The 20977-nt window shown below is 51.3% G+C and overlaps 1 protein-coding gene and 1 non-coding gene across 4 annotated transcripts in view; one reads left to right on the plus strand and one right to left on the minus strand.

The window, feature by feature from the left end:
- Nucleotides 1-7005: 7005 nt before the first annotated feature.
- The window catches only part of VAC14 (VAC14 component of PIKFYVE complex), a 65671-nt gene continuing 51699 nt past the window's right edge, over nt 7006-20977 (plus strand). The window contains exons 1-7 of one of the 3 annotated variants that reach the window (XM_032121797.1): nt 7006-8210; nt 10227-11489; nt 16703-16853; nt 17476-17643; nt 18334-18396; nt 19385-19492; nt 20254-20363. In XM_032121797.1, the coding sequence (XP_031977688.1) occupies nt 11470-11489; nt 16703-16853; nt 17476-17643; nt 18334-18396; nt 19385-19492; nt 20254-20363 (620 nt within the window). In that variant the 5' untranslated portion in view covers nt 7006-8210; nt 10227-11469. Of the gene's footprint in view, nt 8211-10081; nt 11490-13294; nt 13453-16702; nt 16854-17475; nt 17644-18333; nt 18397-19384; nt 19493-20253; nt 20364-20977 lie in introns of those variants that run through there. The other 2 variants (XM_032121798.1, XM_032121796.1) reach the window with 2 other exon arrangements.
- On the minus strand, nt 15812-15882 carry TRNAG-GCC. Its single transcript has one exon. It is a non-coding gene; the product is annotated as a tRNA-Gly (tRNA).

The following is a 20977-nucleotide window of genomic DNA, read 5'->3' on the forward strand; positions in this document are numbered from 1 at the left end:
AACTAAATCTGGAGTCCAATTCAAACATTTTGTCCTATTTTTTACCTTCAAGGTTTCTTCTTGAAAGATTAATTTGTCCCCTTTCTAAGGTCAGTAACCAGCTCCTCAGTTTTCTTTGGGTTTCCCCTCAAAAGGAAGATAATACAAAGTATACACAAGGATATTCTTAGAGACCTGTGACAGAGGCCGCCAAAGGCTCATCCCCAAATGTAGCTGTTCTCTAGAGCTTTCATCCTTTATTCAGGACCCCTGCCTTGTCATCTGCATTGATCATTGCTGTTTCTGCATCACCTCTTTGTTTTCCCGTGCAAGATGTGTTCCCTCCCTGGGGCAGAGCTAACAGGCACTGAGCAGTCCACGTGCCAGGATAGATCAGCAGGGAACTCTGCACCTCTGTGGCACACGTCAAACCACCTTTGTGTGTTGATCTGACATCTCTGGACAGTGGGAACATCTTGGCTACAGATCCAGAGTAATGAATTGCCAGTAGATTCTTTGGGGAAAGGATTTGTTTAGCTAAACATGTAGAAAATTATTCTTTCCATTCAGGATTTTCTTGGCCAATTTGTTTTGAACAGGAGCCTTTCTCCTCCCAAGTGGGTCTTCCTATGGCATTAGTGATTTCTCCTGTCTCTGTCTCTCTCATTGCATGTCCCCAGGCAGGTGTCACTGCAGGGACCCTGCGAGCCAGATCCCAGCCTTGGTGCTGACAAAAAAAACCAATTCTGTGTTACAGTTGATGGGGTTTTGCTTTGTTGTTTTTTATAACAAGGAAGAAATGGAAAATGCAGACAGTGAAAAAGAGTGCAAGGCAGAAATCTGACAGCAGCGCTCTGTCAGCCCCTGGCAGGGAGAGGCAGGAACAGTGGGAACATCCATCTGAAATGTATTTACCCCCCATGCCCCTGGTGCTGGGGAGTCTCAGATGAGTGACACAACCCCTTCTTGCCCCTGGTGCTCTCAGCTCCTTAGGGCCCTATGTTTTGGGCTTTGGTAGCCCCATAGGTGCTATTTCCCTGCTTAAATCCCCTGGGTAACTTAGAAAAGGAGGGTTGAGTTGTGAGGGGAAGGTGCTGCTGATGTGTCCCTCGGCTGCAGGAGGTTTGGCAGCAGTAGAGCAGTGTTTGCTTGGTGTACCAGAGGAGTTGTTTCCTAATTCTCAGAGCTGGAGGCTCTTGGAGCAAGTGCTCGGTGGTGGGCAGGGATCACCTCTGGGGTGGCCATGTGTCTGCCATGGACAGCTTGCAGAGAGTCTTTCTACCCATAGGCAGAGGCACTGGGGAGCTGAAGCAAGGGAGACTTGGAAATTTGTTATTTGCTTTATTCAGACAGAAAGAAAAGTAAAGATGCTCGCCAAGGAGTGGATTGTCAGCCAGCATATGTTGTTACCAAGTCTGTAGTAGAGACACAAAGCTGCACATGGGATGTGGGACAGGGATGCTCTGTCAGGACAAAGACAGGTGGTAATGATTTCCTATTTTCAACGTGTCTGTAGACTTCTTTCTTTTCTACCTTCAGCACAGTGATAGTCACCATGCACCTTCCATCTCTCTGCCTCTTCCAGCATGGTGCTGCTCTTTTCCCAGCTCTCTGGCTGGCAAGTCAGCTAGCCTGCCCCCAGGCCTGGGCATGGCACCTTCTGGTTGAGCTCTGGGAGCACTACAGCATGTTTGAGGCAGCTTCTTCTGCCTCAGGGCTTCTACCCACTGTCACACACCTGGAGGATTTTGACTCGAGACATTACAATGGAAGTTGGAGCCCAGAACAGCTGCATGGGAGTCACTTCAACTCTTACTTGGGTTTGGGGAGCCTCAGCCGCCTCCTTTGCATGAGGGTGACAGACCCTGAGAGCTGTCATTCCTTGCTGGACTGGGGAGCAGCTCTGGGGTGTTGGAGAGGTGAATTGAGGGTACAGGAGGCAAAGGAGAAAGCATTGCCTGGGGGAAAAGCACTGCATATCCCAAGTGCTGTCAGGTGGTTGACTCTCTCCCTGGCTTTGTACCGTGCCATCAGAACCTAGCCTGGGAGATGTTCATGTGTCATCCATGCCCAGATCAGGCTGGGGGGGGCAGGTTGGGCGGGAATTGCCTTCTAATTTTGGAGCCAGTCAGCAAATGCTGGAAGGTGACTTCTTGCTCTGCCAGCACTGTTCAGCTGCAAATCTGGGGAGCAGCCAGCTTCTGCCCTTGCTTTCTGCCCATCTTCATTAGCCAAGGCTCACAGTGGGAGCCCAAGATACATGGGCTCTGCAAAGGGCATCCCCCTCCCTATCCAAGCCTCTCCACCAGTGCTGCCTGGATGGCTCCTGCATGGATTCTCTCTGGGCAGGAGGTGCAGGAGGTTCAAGGCCTGTTTCTATAGAGCTTTATTGTTTATGAAATGAAACATTGATGTTTCTTTTTGGTTTGTTGGTGGGAACAGCCCTCACTGTATGTGACAGTGATGGGTAAGGTGACATAATCTCCCAGACTTCATTCCTCTTAATTTCTCCATCTTTTGTCACCCTTCCTTCTTTTCCTGCTTTCTGCAAGCTGTGCATCAAACAGCTTTCCCAAGAGAAAATCCATCTGAACCCCTGGCACTGCTCTACCCAAAAGTACTGTTTCTAGTATGGCTGTGCTCTTTTCTGGTGCTCCTGTCTTCAGAGGGTAGCTGAGACATCTTTAAACTCTTAGAAGAAGAGGTTCAAACCCCTTGTAAATTTGAATCCAGGTGCCAGATCTTTACAAGTTTTTTGGTATAAGTCTGCACTGGGGATTTTTGTGCTGATTCCTTCTAGCCCAAGGTTGTTCCTGGACAGGGAACACAACCTAAAACTAAATCTTATGGTGAGGAGCATTGTCCACATGATCCTTGAACTCTGACAGATTGCTGTGTATTGTCTTTGCCAACTCAGAGAACCAGTAGCAGCCGGGTTAAGGTGTGAGAACTCTGGGATGTTAGGGATGTATGCCCTGACTGGGACAGGGAGGCAGCCAGGAGCAGAGAGAGGGGAGGGTTTCAGCTTCCAGGGAGATTGAATGGGGTTCAGCAAAGCGCAGAACAGCCCACAGAGATGCCCATCCCAGAATTAGTGGTGTGGGATGGAGCAAGAAGGATTTATTTACTCTCCACTGTGTGCTTCATGTAGCAGAGGGAGGTAGGAGTACCGGGGGGTCGGGCACCCCAGGGGTCCTCTGGGCCCAGCTGCCTTGCTGTGTATTTTCAACAGTGCCTGACTCAAAGCTGTCTTTTCAGTGGCTCTGCCCTCGGGAGAGTCATCCTTCTCCTCCACAGGAAACCTCTCCAGCTGGGAGCTTGCTTTGTTTCTTCTCACTGGTAACTGTCACCTCTTTCCTGCCTGCTGGCCTCCATCACCACCCACTTGTCCCCAGCTGTCCCCAGTGTCACTTGGACCAGGTCAATCCTGTCTGGTCATCCCTTATCCCATCTCCAGCAGCTCTGTGGGACCATTGGACTGTGAGCGCATGTCCTGGGAGTATGCTTGCCTCACTCTAGGTAAAGCAGGGAGGAATTCTGATGTACCATGTGAGTGACCTTTAACAGTGGCTCAGCAGCAACGTTAACTCGGTTTTTACATTCGGTAAAAGCCCCCCACACCCTTAATCTGATTTCTGCCAGGGTGAGGATCCCTGCTCCTTCTGGGCAGGAGATGGATGGCAATGCCGGCATATTCAGCAGGATGGAGCTTCAGTGTCTGATTTATTTTGGGATTCGACCCTAGCAAGTATATTAAACTGGAGGTTTTTTTGGTTTGCTTTTCATTTTGTGCTCATTATCGTTGCAGCTTTACCTTCTCCTTCCGTGGCCCGTGGTGACCTGCTGCAGAATCCCATTTGGAGGGTGCGCTGGGCTGGGGCTGCGCTGCCTGCGCGGGATGTGCCGCATCAGCGTGGGCCGGTGGAGACACCTTCTGGGGGTCGGCAGAAGTGGTTAAGACGAGCGGGAATGTTTCCTCTTAGGTGAGGACTTCAGGACGTGCTCCATCATTTCACGTCCCTCCTTTTCTCACCCTGCTCTTTGCCCCATGGAAGGACAGCAATGCTGGCAGGCAAAGAGCCCACCAGCCATGCTGTGAGCTTGTCCTCAGGGTTCAGCTTTTGAGATCCAGCTCCCCTCTCCTGCAGCCTTTGCCCTAAGAAGAGGACAGACTGAGAACCTCTCTCTTTCCATGGCTGGAAGCCTTCTGCTTGCCTGTCAGATCCAACCAGGAGCAACCTGCTGCTCTCAGGTGGTTATGCTCAACCAGCTCTTTGGCTTCCCACTGCTTCCTAATATTGTTAACCCTTGCAGCCATACTCTTTGTGTTTTCAAGCTCTCAGCACTTGCCCCCATGAAGACATCTTAAAATGGTGAGTATCCAGATCCTGGCCACAGAGACAGCTGGAACACATCTCTCCTCCTTTGCTCTTTGTTACAGGGGTTAATAGTCATCTGTTTGCATCTGTTTTTTGGAGTAGCTGGTAAGATTGTAGTTGGTGCAGATTGCTTTAAACAGCACTTCCAAATTACAGCTGTCGGGGCTTGTTTAATTTTGAACAAAGACCACAAATTGTATTTATTGTTAGAGCCACTGATTTGTTCAGAAGGGCCTTTGCCTCAAGTCTGATAGAGAAGCATTCTTCTGTCTCATAGAGAATCAGGAGCTCACCTGATGCTTATAAATCCCCTGGCTGCTGTGCAAAGCATGAGGAAGGAGAAGGCTTAATGGCTTCTGTCATCTGTAAAATCAGTGCAAGTCAGAATAACCACAGTAAAGTCAGTGGAGACTACTTCCAGGGCCATAACTTGTCAAGAGAGGGAAGTAGAGCTGCCTAAGGATGATCTTTACAAGGACCTGCAGTGCCAGCCTGCATTGCTGATTGTGGCTGGCCCTGGTCCAGCTCACCTTGGATCAAGTGACTGGGGAGCTTTAGTGCCTGCACCCCAAAAAATTAGATGAGCTACACCCCATAGGAATACTCCGGGAGAGGCATGAGCCATGTTGGATGAAGCCTGAGGGGCCTCAGACCCTCCTCTGACTTTTCTTCTTGAGGGTGATGGTACAGTTGTGGTCTGTGGGTTTCAGCAGGAGCTGAGGACTCTCCGTGAACTCAAAAATCAGATCTTGCAAACATCTGTCCATGGCTTGCTCCAAAGTGCCCTTTCAATCTGCATCTGATTGCCTGGAGGAGAAATTCAAAGTGCATCATGTAAGGCCATTTAAATACCTCCTGTGTGTGTGGTCTCTGGTGCCTTGTCCTGGGATTACCTGGAAAGAGTTGGTGCTTTGTTGGGAGGCTGCTTTCACCCAGTTCCCTGGCTGTGCCTAATGGGTGGTCCTGTGTGTGGTCCCTGGGGGCCTGGCTAAGGATGCTGCACATATGGTGCCATGCTCCAGGGAACCAGTCTTGGCACTGTTGAGTGTCCAGGAGTTGGCCTCGATGATCCTTGTGGGCCCTTTCCAACTCAGAGTGTTCCATCAAATTCTTGCATTTAATGTGGAGGGGTGGTGGTGGTTTCTGGTGCATGTCCTTGGGGCTGGCAGGGACCTTGGGCACTATCATTACCTCTCTGTCCTGATGTTGATGGCTCTTACACAGCCTGAGCTGGCAGGGTCGTATCATCCCATGTGACTCTTCACATGTGGTTTGCAGAAGCAGTGTGATTTCTATCTGCTCTATTTTGGGAGGCGGGTGTGGGAAGTGGTGTAAAGCTGTGTCCCAAGCAGGCTCAGAAACCACCACACAGCTTGAGACTTGTTGGGTTTTTTTTTTAACATCTCAGAGTTTGGGACCAGTATGTGTCATAGGGTTGTCCTGGCCCTTGTAGGAAAGATTCCTCTCTCCCTGGTGTCAATCCACCTGTGCTCTCATTAAATCACCACGTTAATTCCTGGATGAATTTTGTCTCATGTGAGGAGTGTCTGGGTTGGGTGAGAGCAACCCAGAGGGGCTGACAGTTTGTTGTCAGTCCCTCCAGCTCCAGGCTGACCTGCTTCTGTCAGGAGGCTTAGTCTCAGCTCCACAGTGCTGGTGGAAGCACTTCCACAGCCTTTTGGCCCCTCTCTTTTGGGATGGGTCCTCTCTGCTCCTTGCCTTCCTCCCTGCATTCCCAGCCTTGGCCTAGAGTGTTTTCCTGCGAAGTGCAAGACTTGTTTCTGAGGAGGTTTCTTTTTAAACCAGCCCTAAGAGGTTACAGGACATCCTAGAAACAAGTGGGACATCCACAGCTTCCCTGGGCAACCTGTGCCAGTGCCTCATCACCCTCACAAGGAAGAATTTTTTCCTAACATCTAAACCTACTCCCTTTCAGTTTGAATCCTTCCCCCTTATCCTGTCATTACATGCTCTTGGAAGTAGTCTTGCCCCATCTTTCCTGTAAATTCCCTTCAGGTACTGGAAGGCTGCAATTAGGTCACCCCAAAACCTTCTCTTTTCCGGACTCAACAATCCGAGTTTTCTCAGCCTTTCCTCATGGGAGAGGCGCTCCATCCTTCTGATCAACTTGGTGGCCTCCTCTGGACTCGCTCCAGAGGTGAAGAAGCATCGTGTGGAGAGAGACAATAAATACACAGGTAATGCAAGTGCTGTTCACCTGCGTGTTCATTTCTCCCACTGTGCAAATGCCTCCAGAGAAATCCCTTCCCCGGGGCGAAGGTAAGTCTCTGGCTTGCATCCTGGCATTTAACAGCCCGTGTGTGCTGCGTGTTCTTGTGTTCAAACGAGCAAGCTCAGCCGCTTCAGAGGCGGGTGTGAGGCGGCCGGGGGCTTTGCCCCGCGTCCCGTGTGCCGTGTCCGCGGTGTCCGTCCAGGCCCGGGCCCAGGCCCCTCTGCCCGCTGCCCCCCGGGCCGGAGCGCTCCCGGCGCCAGGCCGGGCCGAGGGCGCGCCCGTGTGGCCGAGCGCCGCCACTGCAGCGCCGGCGGGCGGCCTTTCCGCGGGCGCGGCCCTTCCCCGCCGCCCTCAGGGGCCCGGCGCAGCCCGGCCCGTCCTGTCGTGCCCCGCTTGCTGCGGAGGCAGAGTTCAGCTGCTGGGCCAGGGCACGGAAGGCGCGGTGTGGGACCCCCGAGCGCAGCCCGGGCTTTGCGCAGCCCGCTCCTGTGCTGGCGCTGCGGATGGGAGTGCGGGTCTCTGTGGTGAGCGATCCTCAGCGCCCTCCCCGCCCTTCCTGAGCCACTTCGTAAAGCAAGTGAGGGTGTTTTTAGAGATGATACTGTTTTTTAATACGTAAGCACAATGTCTGCTGCATTTGTTAGTTCATGAATTTGTTTTTGAAGGTATTGATATTTCCTCACCTTTTCCATCGTGGCCTCTTCCAAAGGTGTTTCAGTATATTTGCATCTCACAGTGACATCCACCACATACGCCTGATTTCCTTTCACAAATACTAGGTCCTGTTCAGGTAATTAATTGTTTTTATCCCTTATATGTGGTTCCTGGAACACTACTCAGGCTTTCGTTTGGCTTCCTTTGATAGCATTTTGCAGATGTAGTTGTGCCTTTTAATTCTCACAGTGGGGTGTGGTTTCTCAGGACCAGGATCTTGCTGTCTGTCCTGCCGAAACAGGACAGTCACACCAGCCTCACCACTGAGTGCACCTTGGAGCAGCTTCATCTGTGCCTCTGAAACCAGAGTCAAACATTTTCTCTTTGTCACAAGTCTCAGCGTGCCCATGGGATGAGTGACCTGTGCAGAAGCAGCTGCCAAAACTCAGCTCCTGGGAGCTGATCCCCAGCTCCATGTGCACCCCTTGGCAACACAGGCAGAAGACCACCAGCTCCAGGTTCTCCTTAACGCACCAGATGAATTTGTCTTCCGAGGGGCCAGTGGAAGTGGGGTCTGTCCAAATGCCCCTGGACCTATCCCTGCAAAAAGAAGCACAAAGAGCACTCCATGAGCAGGATGAGCAGTGCCTGGATGCTTCTAAGGTGCCTGTCCTACCTGCCCATGTCCTGCCTGCTTCTTGTTTGGTTTCAGCCTTGTGCTGGCCGGGTCCAAAAGGAACATTTCTGCTTCGCCATCATGCTCAAACAAGAAATGCACCTCTGCCTCCAAGGGGGAGATGTTGATGGTTATCTTGTTGCAGCTGCTGAGACAGTTGTGTGTGTTTTACCTGTCCATAAAAAGGGGAAAGGCTGCAGAGGAGACTGTTGCTTTTAGCACACGTCAAGGAAAGCACCGTGTATCAGCAATAGGAGGTGGCCCTGGAAAACCACAGCCTAACAAACAGGTGAGGAAAAAGGATCCCAGTCAGGGGCACAGGGCACAGTATGTGTGCTTATCCTTGCATGACTTTGATGCCTCCACATCAGAAGCCTGATGATGTACAGGCTTCAAGAGAGCTTTACACAAAATAAATTCAAAAGTGCCTGGCAAAATAACAGTACACCAGTCATGTGGGTTCTTTCCCTTTCTTTCTTGGGTTGCCTTGCCTTCAGGGAAGGTTTTTCTCTGTAGAAAGGCTTTTGAAAAGATTATTTTAAAATAGTTTAGCTTATCTCTTCCAGAGAAGTTATGAGACTACCTTAGATTTCATGGGTTAGCTCAAAATCTGAGGGAAGAAAATAGAAAGGGTCAGTTCCCAAGGAGAATATGTAATATAACAAATGACCCATCTCGCAGGTGTGAAACTGAATTTGGAATAAAAGGGTTAAAGGGGCAAACAGAAATCCCAGCCTATACATCAGCCTGGATAAAAATCCTCTTCCGTTTTTAAACTATTTTGATTGAATGTCTCTGGGTTGTCAAAATACTCCCAGCCCTCCAGAGCTCCCATGGAGAAAATAACTTAATTTCAAATGTCATTAAAAACAAAAAAAAAAAAAAAAAAAAAAAGGAGCAACGTTAAAAATAGAAATACACCAGCAGTTACAACAACATTTTTAGGCAGACTTTATCCAGCAGTGAGGATGCAATGTAATTACAGGAAATGTAATTCCCACTGTGATTTCTCTGCAGGTTCCCCTCCGACACAAACATAGTGGCAGGCCAAATCATAAAATCTTAGCACTACTACAGATTAGTGAAAGGTTGACACGTACTGGGTTGCATGGCAACATTTTGGTAGTGTGGGAGAGCTACAGGGGTGCCTTCTGTGAGAAGCTGCCAGAAGCTTCCCTCTTGTCTGACAGAGTCAATGCTAGGTGGCTCCAAGATGGAATCAGCGCTGGCCAAGGCCAAGATTTTGGTAATGCCACAGGAAGAGAAGCTGGGTGGCCAGGATACATCCCCGGAAAGGGATTTCTCTGAAAGACATTTCAGTGACTAGAAAGTGAGGAGGAAAGAATGGATTGAACAGTTGGAAGAAAAAAACCATCTACGCATATAAGAGTCTTGTCCAGGCAGGAAAAAAAAAAATTCTCTCCTGGACAAAATAAATGTGTGTCTGATGGATGCTGGGAGGCACTGCTGATGGGCTCCAACAAGGTTAGATGTATGGATGCTTCAGTTCTACTGATCTCACCTTCCTGAGGCTTGATACTTGATTCTCTTGAAATCAAGTCAGACTGAATTAGTTTGTTCTGATCACTTAGAATACCGACAGTGCTTAATGTGGACCAGAAATAATATCTGACATGCTGCCCTTCTGCCGGGCTCTTGATGAGCAATTTGAGGTGTTAATAGCTTGGAGACCATCTTCATTTGCACCTCTGCCATGCACAATCACATGGTGGCTGCTGAGGGACCCAGAGAAGATACATTACTGCTTAATTAACATGCAGAGCAGAACAGGGAGCTCTCACAGCATCCCCAGCCAGAAAGAGCCAGCAAAGGGGCCGTGCCAAACCCTTTGGAGCAGAGGCTGCTCTCCTGCCAGATGCTTGGGACCCTCAGTGGCCACCAGCTCAGCATCAGGAGGAGCAAGTGTCTGCAGGCTCAGGTCCAGCAAAGCTAACTGAGGGGGAGATGGGGTGATTAAAAGCTGAACACTGATTCATCATTCCCATGTCCAAAAGCCTAATTTGGTTTTAAAAAATGGGAATAAAGAGAAACAGGCAAGCGGCCAGCAAGTGGCCCCAGAGGAAATTAATTCCTCGTGGACCTCACTGGAATGTGCTTGTTTCTCTGTTACTATAAAATATACGCATTGTTCTAGCATCAAAATTAGATTTCCCCTTTAGGTTGTAATTAAACCCTAATTTAATTTGGCAGAAGATAACAGGGGCCTCCAAGCAGAGCTAACAGCCCTGCTCCTTCTTCTCCACCTCCCTCCACCTGTTCTTGCCAAGTTTTCTCTGCATTCCAGGATCTGCTCATGAAGGTGCTATGAATCAAGAAGGGCCAAACAAAAAGCTTGTTGGGATTTGGTAAGACCCAGCTGGACACAGGTCTGCGGGTGGGAGAGTGGGTCACTGGGGCTGAGTGATCCTGAACGCCCTCCCCACCCTTCCTGAGGCACTTCGTAAAGTAAGTGAGGGTGTTTTTAGAGATGATACTGTCTTTAAGCTATAAGCACAATGTCAAGGTGCTTGGCATGAGATGATCTGGGAGGCAGTAGCTGCTGTTAGAGCAGAGCAGCACAGCAAATGAGAATGATAGTTTAGCCTGTCTAAATGACTTTGAAGACAGGGAAACATTAGGCAGCCAACTGGAAGCGTTTGAAATGTGCAACAGCTGAGCTGGGGCTTTCCAAGGACAAAGGCTTAGATGAAGCAGTTTCTGTGTCATCAAGTCAGCACTCATTATTTCCTCTTTGTTTCTGTAAAATGAGATGATCCTGGGTGATTCCCTGGGGCGTATTAAGCTGTTTTTTACTAAGGGAGTGACTGGAGCTGTTATCCAAGAGAAGCCCAGTTCCTCTGTCCTGGGACCTGTGCAGTGAGGCTCTGACCTGGCCTTCCCCAACACTTTAGTAGCTGAATTAGAATGAGGGAAGTCAGCTTTCTGCCCTAATAAGAAATTCATTTTTTAATGTCCTTGGAAATAATCTTTACCGATGATCGTGTTGATTTATTTTTGTCTTCTTGCTTTTGTACTGTTTTCATGCTGTGCTTGTGCTTGTTCCATATGTCTCATATCACTGCAGCCAGGGGATTTGCCATGTCTCATCTGGTGCATCATTATTTACCTGCTGTACTGCATGATTCAGTTAAGTGAAAGGATTTTAAACTGTTATTCTGGAAGGCTCTCTCTCTTTGAAGCAGATTCCTCTTGTGAATGGCCCTAAATCAACTGGAAGGGAGAGGGTGAGGGGCGGCTCTGCTGTGGGGTACAGGAGCACCTGCCAGGGAAAACACAGTGGGTGTTTTGCTGCATTGCTTGCCCAGTGGGAAATGGGTTAGTGCCAGCTGAAATTATTTCTGTGCCTCTTCTGCAGCCGCAGAGAACTAAAGCCAAAAGCCTGACCTTCGCTATCAGTGGAGAGGGGCATCTGCCTTGGGTGAGGGTCCTGTGCCCGGGCCTTTGTAATAGGAGAGGGGACCCTGTGCTGTGCTTCAAGAGGCACCCGCTGGGGGATTCAGAGAAGCTCCCTCTGGTCCTTTGTAACGATGGCATCGTACCTGTCCAGGTGAGGACCTGCTCAGGGTGTGCTCTGGTCTGGGAACCAGTGCTTGTCCCATGGAGGAAAGGTACCCCAAAATATGGCAGACCCAGGAACAGGTCTCAGAAATTCTTTTTAGACAAGCAACTGACTTCTGCTCTCCAGGAAGGGAGTTCTTCTTGGAAATGGGATTTTCTGACCAGTCTGTCCTCTTCAGCTGAACACAACGCAGGAAAGGTGGTGGGGGATTTTCTGCACTGTCTCTCAACTCACATTTTGTTCTCGTGGGCACGTGTGATGTCCCAGTTCCATTAGATTGTATTTGATCCCTGTTTACTACATTTTAATTAAACTTGGTTATGGTTTAATTACATTCTGCACATTACTTTTAGTAATTTTTTTTTTTTGTCTGATTTTACTTGACCTTTGTGCTGAGTGCTGTGTTTGAAGCAGGGAGATGTGCTGGGCTCCCCATGCTGGACCAGTGGCACTGTGGTGTCAATCCATGTGCCATCCTGTACTCAAACCAGTGTCATTGTGCTCTGTGTTCCCTTTTCTCAGTTTATTTTGAGGACTTTTGTGGCAAAGGTAAATTCATTAACCATGAAGTGTGATCATACACACAGGTAAAATGTGTGCCCTGCTCTTGACTTGGCCAAGCAGCAGCCAAATCCTAGACACAGTTTTCTTCCTTGGGCTTTCTGTCCCCCAAGCTTTTCTTGTGGACTCTTTGCAGGGTTTCCTGCTAGAAAGTTGTAGGAAGCTTTTCTGTTCTTCTAGACATGGTAGGTTTAGTTGGGGGGGATTATCACCACATCAGTGGATTCTCTGAGGTCTTTGCTGCACGTAGGAAGGTACTGGCCTGAACAAAGGCAGCCCTTGAGCCCATAACCAGCCAGCGGAAGCTGAAATCCCTCTTTGGCTCAGCTTGCTATATGGCAGGAGCTGGCTGGAAGCAGCTGGAATGAGAGTTGGGCATCAGCCCTGCAGAAAAGGCTCCATGTTATGGGAAGTGGCATCTTCTGTTCCTGCTTTTCTCTATCAAACTTCAGATAAATCCACAGTGAGGTGCAGATTCCTGGCGCAGCTGCTCGCCACATCCATCCCTTTTGCTGTCAATCCTGCCCTTGCCAGTAATTCCGGTTTAGTCTGGACTCTCCAGCTCTACCTGGGTGGGACACCTCCATGCTGGGTGTGCCAAGGGCATCACAGGGATCTTGAAATTAGATGTTCCAGTCTCCTTCAAAAGGCACCCTGTGACGTGTGAAGTGGCCAGATATGCTGGCACAAGAGGGGCAATCCTTTGGAGAGGAGACATTTAGCCACGCACAAACAATCCGTCTGTACCACAAGCTGAAGTGGTGCAGTCTGGGCCGATACCCCCACACCTTGAGGCTCAACCCTCACCTGCTGAGGAACACCAATGCATTCGATCCAAGTCTTTCACTGGCGCTTGAGGGGAGATTTTAATAGTTGTAGTTGGGTACATTTACAAATATCTACCTGTGTGTCTGCGTGGGTGCATGTTTGAGTTCAATTAAAACACTTTATAGATAATTGAGTGACTGTTGCAGCTAAGGCTGTCCAATCACTTTGTAAACGTTAAATTAAGCAATGATTAAGTGCTGCTAAATCCTTTTAGACATAAACCTGTGCCCAGAACCGGGACTGTGCCTCCTCGGGCTACCCGGGCAAAGGCGTCTCTCCCTAATGACGCTCTCGTTAATGACCCCAGGGGTTAATGAGCCGGTGGTGCAGCGTGTCTCCGCGCCGCGCGGGGGCGCTGTGCAGCGGAGCGGGCTCACGTGGCCGCGCTTCCCGGTCGGGGTCACGTGGCCGCATCGCCCGGTCGGGGTCACGTGGCCGCCGGTGGCGGCGGCGGGGCCATGAACGCGGAGCGGGACCTGTCGCCGCTGACCCCCGGCGTGGTGCGGGCGCTGACCGACAAACTCTATGAGAAGAGGAAGGTGGCGGCCTTGGAGATAGAGAAGTGAGCGGCGGGAGCCACCGGCAGCCGGGAGGGCAGCGGGAATGGGGGCGGTGCCGGTGCGGGCGGCCCCGGGGCTGGGGTCAGGGAGCCTGGCCCGGCGCCCCGGGGAAGGGCGGGGCGAGGTGTTGTGCTGCTAGGGCTCCCTGCGGCCCCGGGGTGGCGGGAGCCGGCCCGTGATGCTTGGGTGGGTCCAGCCGTACACCGGGCGGCGGGAGGGAGCGGCCTGGCTGCCCGGGGGTGGCGGTCACCCCGGGACGTCCGGGGTACCGGAGCTTCTGGCCTGGGTCCCTGCGGGCTCGGCAGCCCCGGGAAGGGGCTCAGGTGACACGGTGACCCTGTCGGGGACAGCGCCGTGGGCGGTGCTCGGGCAGGAGGGATCTCTCCCAGAGCTGCTCCCTGTCTCCCAGCCCCATCCCGCCGGCCACTGAAGTTTATCCCCGAGCGCGTCAGCTCCTGGGTGCGGGTGAGGACCCGCTGGCTCCGGGCGCATCCCAAGAGCCCGTGACAGAGGCTCGTTCTGACGGCGGGTGCCCGGTGCAGTTGCGCTTGCACAGCCCTATGCGAGGTGAATACATGAGTGGCATCACTGTAGGAAATGTACTGTTTGCTGTGCTGCGACACATCCAGAGTCCTGGTGGCATCCCACCTCTCCCCCGAGGGTTCACCCAAGCTTGTCCCATGCTGGATGCTGGCTAGAAGAGGTGGGAAGTGTTGCTGTCACCCCTGGCCATCGGGTTTTGCCCTTGGTTCTTCCTGTGCACAGCTGCTGTTCCAGCGGGCCTTCCTTTCGGAGCATTCCAGGCAAAGGTCTGCAGGCACCTTCTGGTGTGGCCATGCCCCTCTGGTGTTGCTTGTTGTACCCTGCCTGTCTTCTCACCCTTGCTGTGCTGGGCCGCAGCTTTCCCTGGGAAGGAGTGTGTTCTCCCTGGGCATTGCCTGAGAGCTCAGCTCCCACAGGAGATCTGAAGCATCGCCTCAGGGTGCAGCCCAGCGCAGGGCTGGGAGTGATGGTCCGAGCTGGTGGGTGAGTTTTGGGTGGGAGATGTGGCCGTGGTGGGCCTGCAAGGGGAGCAGTCAGGCACGCGTGGCAGTCCGTGACATGGGCATGGAGTCTCTCTGCTGAGGGTTCAGTGTGGGATGTGGGAACTGCCTGCCTCAAACGTGGAGGGGGCTGTGTGAGAGGTCAGCAGAGAAAAGTGGCACCTGGGAAAGAGTGAGTGTGTGCTTTGCTAGAAACCCAACCCAGTGAGTGCCTTCTGCTGTTCTGTGCGTTTAGTTTTCTCTCATTGTTATAGGAATAATTTATTTTGGGTGGGTTGCAGTGTTGCGGGGTGGGATTCTTGCAATGTCGTCATAACTCCAGTCTCAGGGGTACTTCAGTAACCCCTTTGCTGCACTGTGAGGGGTGATGCTCTGTGCCCTATCCAAGCAGCTCTGTTCCAGCTTACTCTGCCCTGGGATTAAGGGTTTGTGCTTGCCTTACACTAACTAAAGTCTGCTTTGCGGTCAGGCAGTTCATGTGATCAAGCTGCAAGTACAACTTGGGAAGAGTGTGAAGAGGAAAAAGCAAGGGCCAACTTTTCCTACAGATTTCACAGGTTTAGTTCATCTAAAAGCCATCGCAGAATGCCCCCAGCAGCATCACTCCCATGTCCATGGCATCAAGCCAGGAGGGAGTTGCTGCCTCTTGACTCAGGAACCTCCTTATCCTTTAGCTGGTAATGCAGGAGCAGCTCCTGCTGCTTGCAGGCTCTGATGCTGCACTTTTTGCCTCATTAGTTAAATCTTGAGTCCTTTAAACTTGCGAAGGAAGCCTGTAAATTTATTCCTGTTCAAAGCTCCATTAGTGAAATGTAGGCAGTAAAATGATCATCCCAATGATCTGTCTTGCTCGAGCTCAGTGCATTTCTCTTCTTGGAGCAGGACTGGAAATGGAGCCATAATCCCTAAAGCAGCAGTCTGTGAGTGGGGATTGGACTGTAACTGTTGGAGAACTTGGCTTTGGAGTAGGGAGAGTGAGGGAGGGGCTGCCTGGTGCCCCCAGAGCGAAAGGGAGCAACTGCTTTTTGCAGAGCTACATGAGAGCAGAGCTGGTGTTCGTAATTTTGGGGAGGAAAAGTTCATAAACGTCTTCTGTAATGATGTTCCTGGATTATAAAGTGTGTGAATGGCCGGTGGCACCTGTTTGGAAGTGTGAGATTTATATAGTGCCAAAGAAACCCTGTATGGAATTAGGCAGTGAAAGCTTTTGCACCTTTATTGACAGTTAAGGTAAAGATGATTATTTAGGCAAAGTTTTTGAGGTGCCTAAGTCTGCATTATGGATAGAAATGCAAGGAAAAAGGAGGAAAAAGAGCACTGCATTGGCCGGGAATCGAACCCGGGCCTCCCGCGTGGCAGGCGAGAATTCTACCACTGAACCACCAATGCTCCAGCTGCCTGCACAGCTGCCTGCACAGCTGCCTGCACAGCTGCCTGTGCCTCCCTGCCTGGCCAAGGGCCCTGCCAACAGCAAACTGGGGCTGAAGAGCTGGTTGGGCAAGCTGGGACCTGGAAGCAGTTCTGTAGGCAGGAGCAGGGATATGGATCTCTTCATCCGCGACTGATGTGTTAATTATCTCTGGGTAACGACCTGCAAGTTTCTGGGGAGGAGCAGGTATTGTATATGGAAACTGTGTTGGCTTTTTGTTAAGTCTTGGGCTGTTTTAAGAATATTGAAATATACTGTTAGTAGTAAAGTTATATATATGGGATGTTAACTGAAGCACTTATGGGTGGCTGGAAGGGTCCAAAACCATGGCACTGTGTGTGGGTCTGGTGGGCAGCAATTCCCTGCCAAGCCACCAGCACTCTGGGTGCGTGCTGGGCTCCCATTCTGTGCCATGCTGGGGGTGAATGACCCTGAAAACCTGCCCTGTTGGAGGGGCTGTGTAGACCTGGTAACTTCTCTGCAAGCACACAGCTGCACTGGGTTGGCCCTTGAGAGCTCATCCTGGGCTGAGAGTTTGTGAACGGTGTAGGAGGCTGCAGGCTAGAGCAGCAGGAGGGCAGGGAGCTGCTGGTGAATGTGAGCAGGGAGGAGGGGAGAGCTCTGGTTTTGCTTTTGGGTTCCTTCAGCATTCTGGATTTCAGTACTGCTTTCTCTGGTGCTTGTTGTGGCTGAAAGTCCCTGTCTCTGACACCAAGCCCCTCAATGTTTGTATCAGGCAGAACCTAAACCTCCCTGTGTGCCTCTTGCTCCTCTCCCCAGGCTGGTGCGAGAGTTTGTGGCTCAGAACAACACATCCCAGATCAAACACGTGATCCAGATCCTGTCACAGGAGTTTGCGCTCTCCCAGCACCCCCACAGCCGGAAAGGGGGACTCATTGGCCTCGCTGCTTGCTCCATTGCCCTTGGCAAGGTAGGTGTGATGGGTTTTTTGGCTTGTGCAGGTTGCGGTGAGAGAACAGCAGCTCCTCTTGGGTCAGTGTGATGGGGAGACTCGGGCTGGTGGCCCTGCAGTTCCCTGGCTCCCTCCTGCTATTGCAGCCTACAACTGGGTTGTGTTGGAGTTTTCCCAGCACACCCAGCCACACCCTTTGGGCCCAGGCGTACTTTCTGGCCTGGGTTACATCTTGGCAGCTGCTTAAGTGTGGTTAAAGGGCTTCTGTCCATCTTCAGTCTCCAGCAGCAGGACTAGACTCAGCTGGTTGGGTGCTAGTTTGTGTTAAAAGAGCTGACAAGAGTTTCAGCCCTTCCATTTCCTGCTGTGCATTGCTAACACTGGCCCTTACAGAAATCCATCCCTGGCTCCCTCTGCCCTGCAGGCAGGAGATGAGGCAGATGCCCAGCAAACCTGATCGCTTCTCACTGTACCTGAATAAAAAAATTCAGTAATAAAATTCAAAATTCATTAGTAAATCCTGGCTGGCATAGGTGCACTAAAGCCATCACAGGCCTGAATATTTGCAGTGTATTCCAGGGCATCTCTTCCCACTCGCTGTGGCATGGTCCTTAGCTAACCAGTCTCCTTGTGCCCCCAGGACTCTGGGCTGTACCTGAAAGAGCTGATTGAGCCAGTGCTGACGTGTTTCAATGATGCTGACAGTCGACTGCGGTACTACGCCTGCGAGGCTCTCTACAACATTGTCAAGGTGGCCAGGGGCTCTGTCCTCCCGCACTTCAATGTGCTCTTCGATGGCCTCAGCAAGGTAAGAAGCTTCCTCTTAATCCCCATGTGCTTTTCGAGGACTAGTCCTCATCATCTCCAAACCAAATTGTTCAAGGTTTTTTTTCCAAGCAAACTGATTTACTTTGACCCAGACAGGTCTGAAGGACAGAGTCACAGAATATTCTGAGTTGGAAGGGACCCACAAGGATCAGCAAAATGAGCAGTTTCTACACAGTAGCCGCTGATACTGTGGGTATGAAGTTGACTGTCAGATACCTTGTTCTCTGTCCTCGCCTCCAGGATGTATTCTCCTGCTCCTTGTTGAATGGTACTAGAAAATGAGGCTGAGAGAACTGCTGCAGGCAAGGTGGATCTGCAGCAGTTTGGCTTTGTGGGGTCTGTAGTGTCAAAACTATGTCTGTGCATGTCTGCATTTGCAGATTTTCACTGGTAACCTGCACTTCTCTGTTCCTTGGGAGTGACTGCTGGCCCATGAAAACCTGCATAGCTGGGGGAGGTGATGTGTGCTTGATCTCTCCCTTAAGAAGTCTCTCAGGAGAATTTTTTGGAGCCTAATGAGAAGTTGGAGATAAAGGGACTTCTGTATGTCTGTCCCTGTGTTGTCAAAGGAGAGTAACAGTCCTGTGAGCCTGTTGTGAGCTGCGCTGCAGAACAGGGAGCAGACCTGGGACCTGCTGTTGCAACGTCTCTTTGTTTCTGTCTTTCACAGCTGGCTGCTGATCCTGACCCAAATGTCAAAAGTGGCTCTGAGCTCCTGGATCGGCTGCTCAAGGTATTTTTGCTCTCTGCTGAGAGTCCTTGGTGCAAGCTGGAGGCATGTCCTGGCTGGGGATATGTCAGTCCCTGAGGCTGCAGCTGCTAAAGCCATCCCACCTCAGTCCTGTGGCTGCTGTCAGAATATTTTTTTCTCTCACTGGCTGCAGCCTCTTCAGTCAAGGCTCTGGTAGCCTTCTCAGGCAGCCGGATGTAGGGCCTCGTGGGTTATCCCAGTGGCATGCGTGCATTCAGCTCGTGGGAGCTGGTGGAAGCAAGGTTTGAGTCTGAAGGTTGCAGTGCTGTGCCAGGCAGCAGAAGGGCTGCTCCTCTGCTCTCCCTCCCTTGCCTAAGGGAGTTGTGATACGAGTGGAGCTGCTGCTGCTGCTTCAAGGTGTGGGCTTGGTTCCCGTTCCTGTTCTGCCTGCTGATGGTCTTTTACTGCCACAGACCTCCCAGTTCCTTTTCTGCTGCTGTTCAGAGGTGAGCTGCTCCCTGCCAGGTCCTGCCCTTGCTCCTTGTTATCACAGCAGTTAACTCAGTCTCCTCTGCAAACCTTCCTGCTGGGAGATGTGCTCCACTGCACCAGGCCCAGGGACTCGGCCATGCAGCAAAATCCACCAAGCATGTGGAAAGAGCTGTAAAGGGAAGTGAGGGGACTCTCCCACCCATATCCACATGGCTACATCAGAAGTGCTTGCTCATGTGTGCAGCACAGCACTGAGGCGTGAATCAGAGAAGCTTCCCAGCTTCCTGTTCAGCCAGGCTGTCACAGCAGTCAGGAGCATCCCTCTCTGGGTCCTGCTCAGCATTAGTCTCTGCCTGAGGGGAATTGCCAGCTCATTGCCTGAATAAACTGCATGATTCCTTCTCCCCAGGTCTCCTGACATGCAGACTCATGCTTGTTATCCTTTTCCTGTCACGTGCCTTAAAAATACAGGGTGGGAGGGCTGCTGCGTGGACGTGTGTTGTTAGGCATCCTAACACCCTCTGCTTGGGCTCTGCAGGATATCGTGACAGAGAGCAACCAGTTCGACCTGGTAGGCTTCATCCCGCTGCTGCGTGAGAGGATTTACTCCAACAACCAGTATGCCCGCCAGTTCATCATATCCTGGGTAGGTACACGGGGTGCCATGTGTGCCTTCCAGTCTGAACTCCAGGACGTTGTGTCCCATCAGCTTCCCATGTCCAGGCAAACTGCAGGTATCCACAGTGATGTGTGAGCTCCTGGACTTACCTCAGCAGGTTTTTAAGCCAGCAGAGTTTTTTACCTGCTTCTTTAAAAGGGCAGCTCCCTTGTCACCTTGTTGTTGCAGTCACAGTGACGAGGCACTGCGCTTCTGCCAGCCTGCTCAGGGCATTGTAGAAAGTACACTTAAAGTGTTGCTTGTATAAATAGACATACTGTGCTCTAGAGGTTACAGTCTCCCAAGGGATAGCGCTAGGCTGCTTTCCATCACGCAGAGGTGATGGAGGGATGTTGCTTTCCAGGAGGCAAGGGATCTCCACTTGCTCTCTCCTTTCTCTGCAAGGCAGGAGCTCTTGGTGCCTGGCCAGAGGATGGGGAGATGTGTTCCCCTGTGCTCTCTCAGCCATCCCAGGTCTGCCTGGATGCGTCTTGGTAGTCATTCCCGATCCCTGCTTTGTTTTGCAGAGCTGTGATTGGAAAGGTAGCACTGCTGCAGGCTGATTGCTTGCTTGCTGTGCTAGCTCAGCTGTTTCCCAAGATGGGCAACTCCACAGTGTCCTCTTTTTCTTCCCCCCCATCCCACACAGCTCAGCTCTGAATTCCTCAGTATCCTGCCAGATTTGTGCTGGTGATGTTAGTCCGCATCTCCAAAACTCACCTCTTCTTTCGTATTCCTCCCTGATCTAGATCCTGGTCTTAGAGTCTGTGCCTGATATCAACCTCTTGGATTACCTGCCAGAAATCCTAGATGGACTCTTCCAGATCCTGGGAGACAACAGCAAGGAGATACGGAAAATGTGAGTGTGGAGGCGGGCTGGGCATGAGGGCTGTGTGATGTTCGCTGTTCATCCATCACTTTTGCTATTGGTTTGCAATTCTTCTGTGTAACTGCAGTGAAGCTCCATGTGTGTGGTGGGAGACAGATTGGCTTGGGCAGTGGATCAGAGTGTCTTTGGCAAGGGCCTCCCCCATCCCGTGACCATACTCTACACTGGGGGACAAACTGTTTTGGCTTGGTTGAGTTGTTGGCTTCCAAGCACCTGATGTCGGAGTCACAGAGCCTGGTGTGTGGTTCTGGGATGGGCATGAGCTCTCTGAAGAAACTTGCAGCATGACAGCTTCTCTTGGCAAAGCAGAGCTCCAGCCCAGCATCTCCTGGGTGGAGAAGAGAAGCAAGGATTGGGAGCTGGCTCCACAGATACTGCTGCTGGTCCCCAAGACAGAGGCATTTTGAAGTGCAGGAATGTCTGCGTGTTCTCAGGGAGGTCAGAGGATCTTGGCATTTTGTGCTGGGAGAGAGTGGCTGGACTGGTTTTGTAGGGCATAAGTAAGTGGTGAGACCAGCCTGGGTCTCTCCTGCTGCCAGGCCTTTCTGCATCCTACCCATATCTCTTTTTTTCCAGCATCCCCA

This window comes from Corvus moneduloides, chromosome 12 (assembly GCF_009650955.1).
Source record: "Corvus moneduloides isolate bCorMon1 chromosome 12, bCorMon1.pri, whole genome shotgun sequence".
In the NCBI taxonomy this organism is placed as follows: domain Eukaryota; kingdom Metazoa; phylum Chordata; class Aves; order Passeriformes; family Corvidae; genus Corvus; species Corvus moneduloides.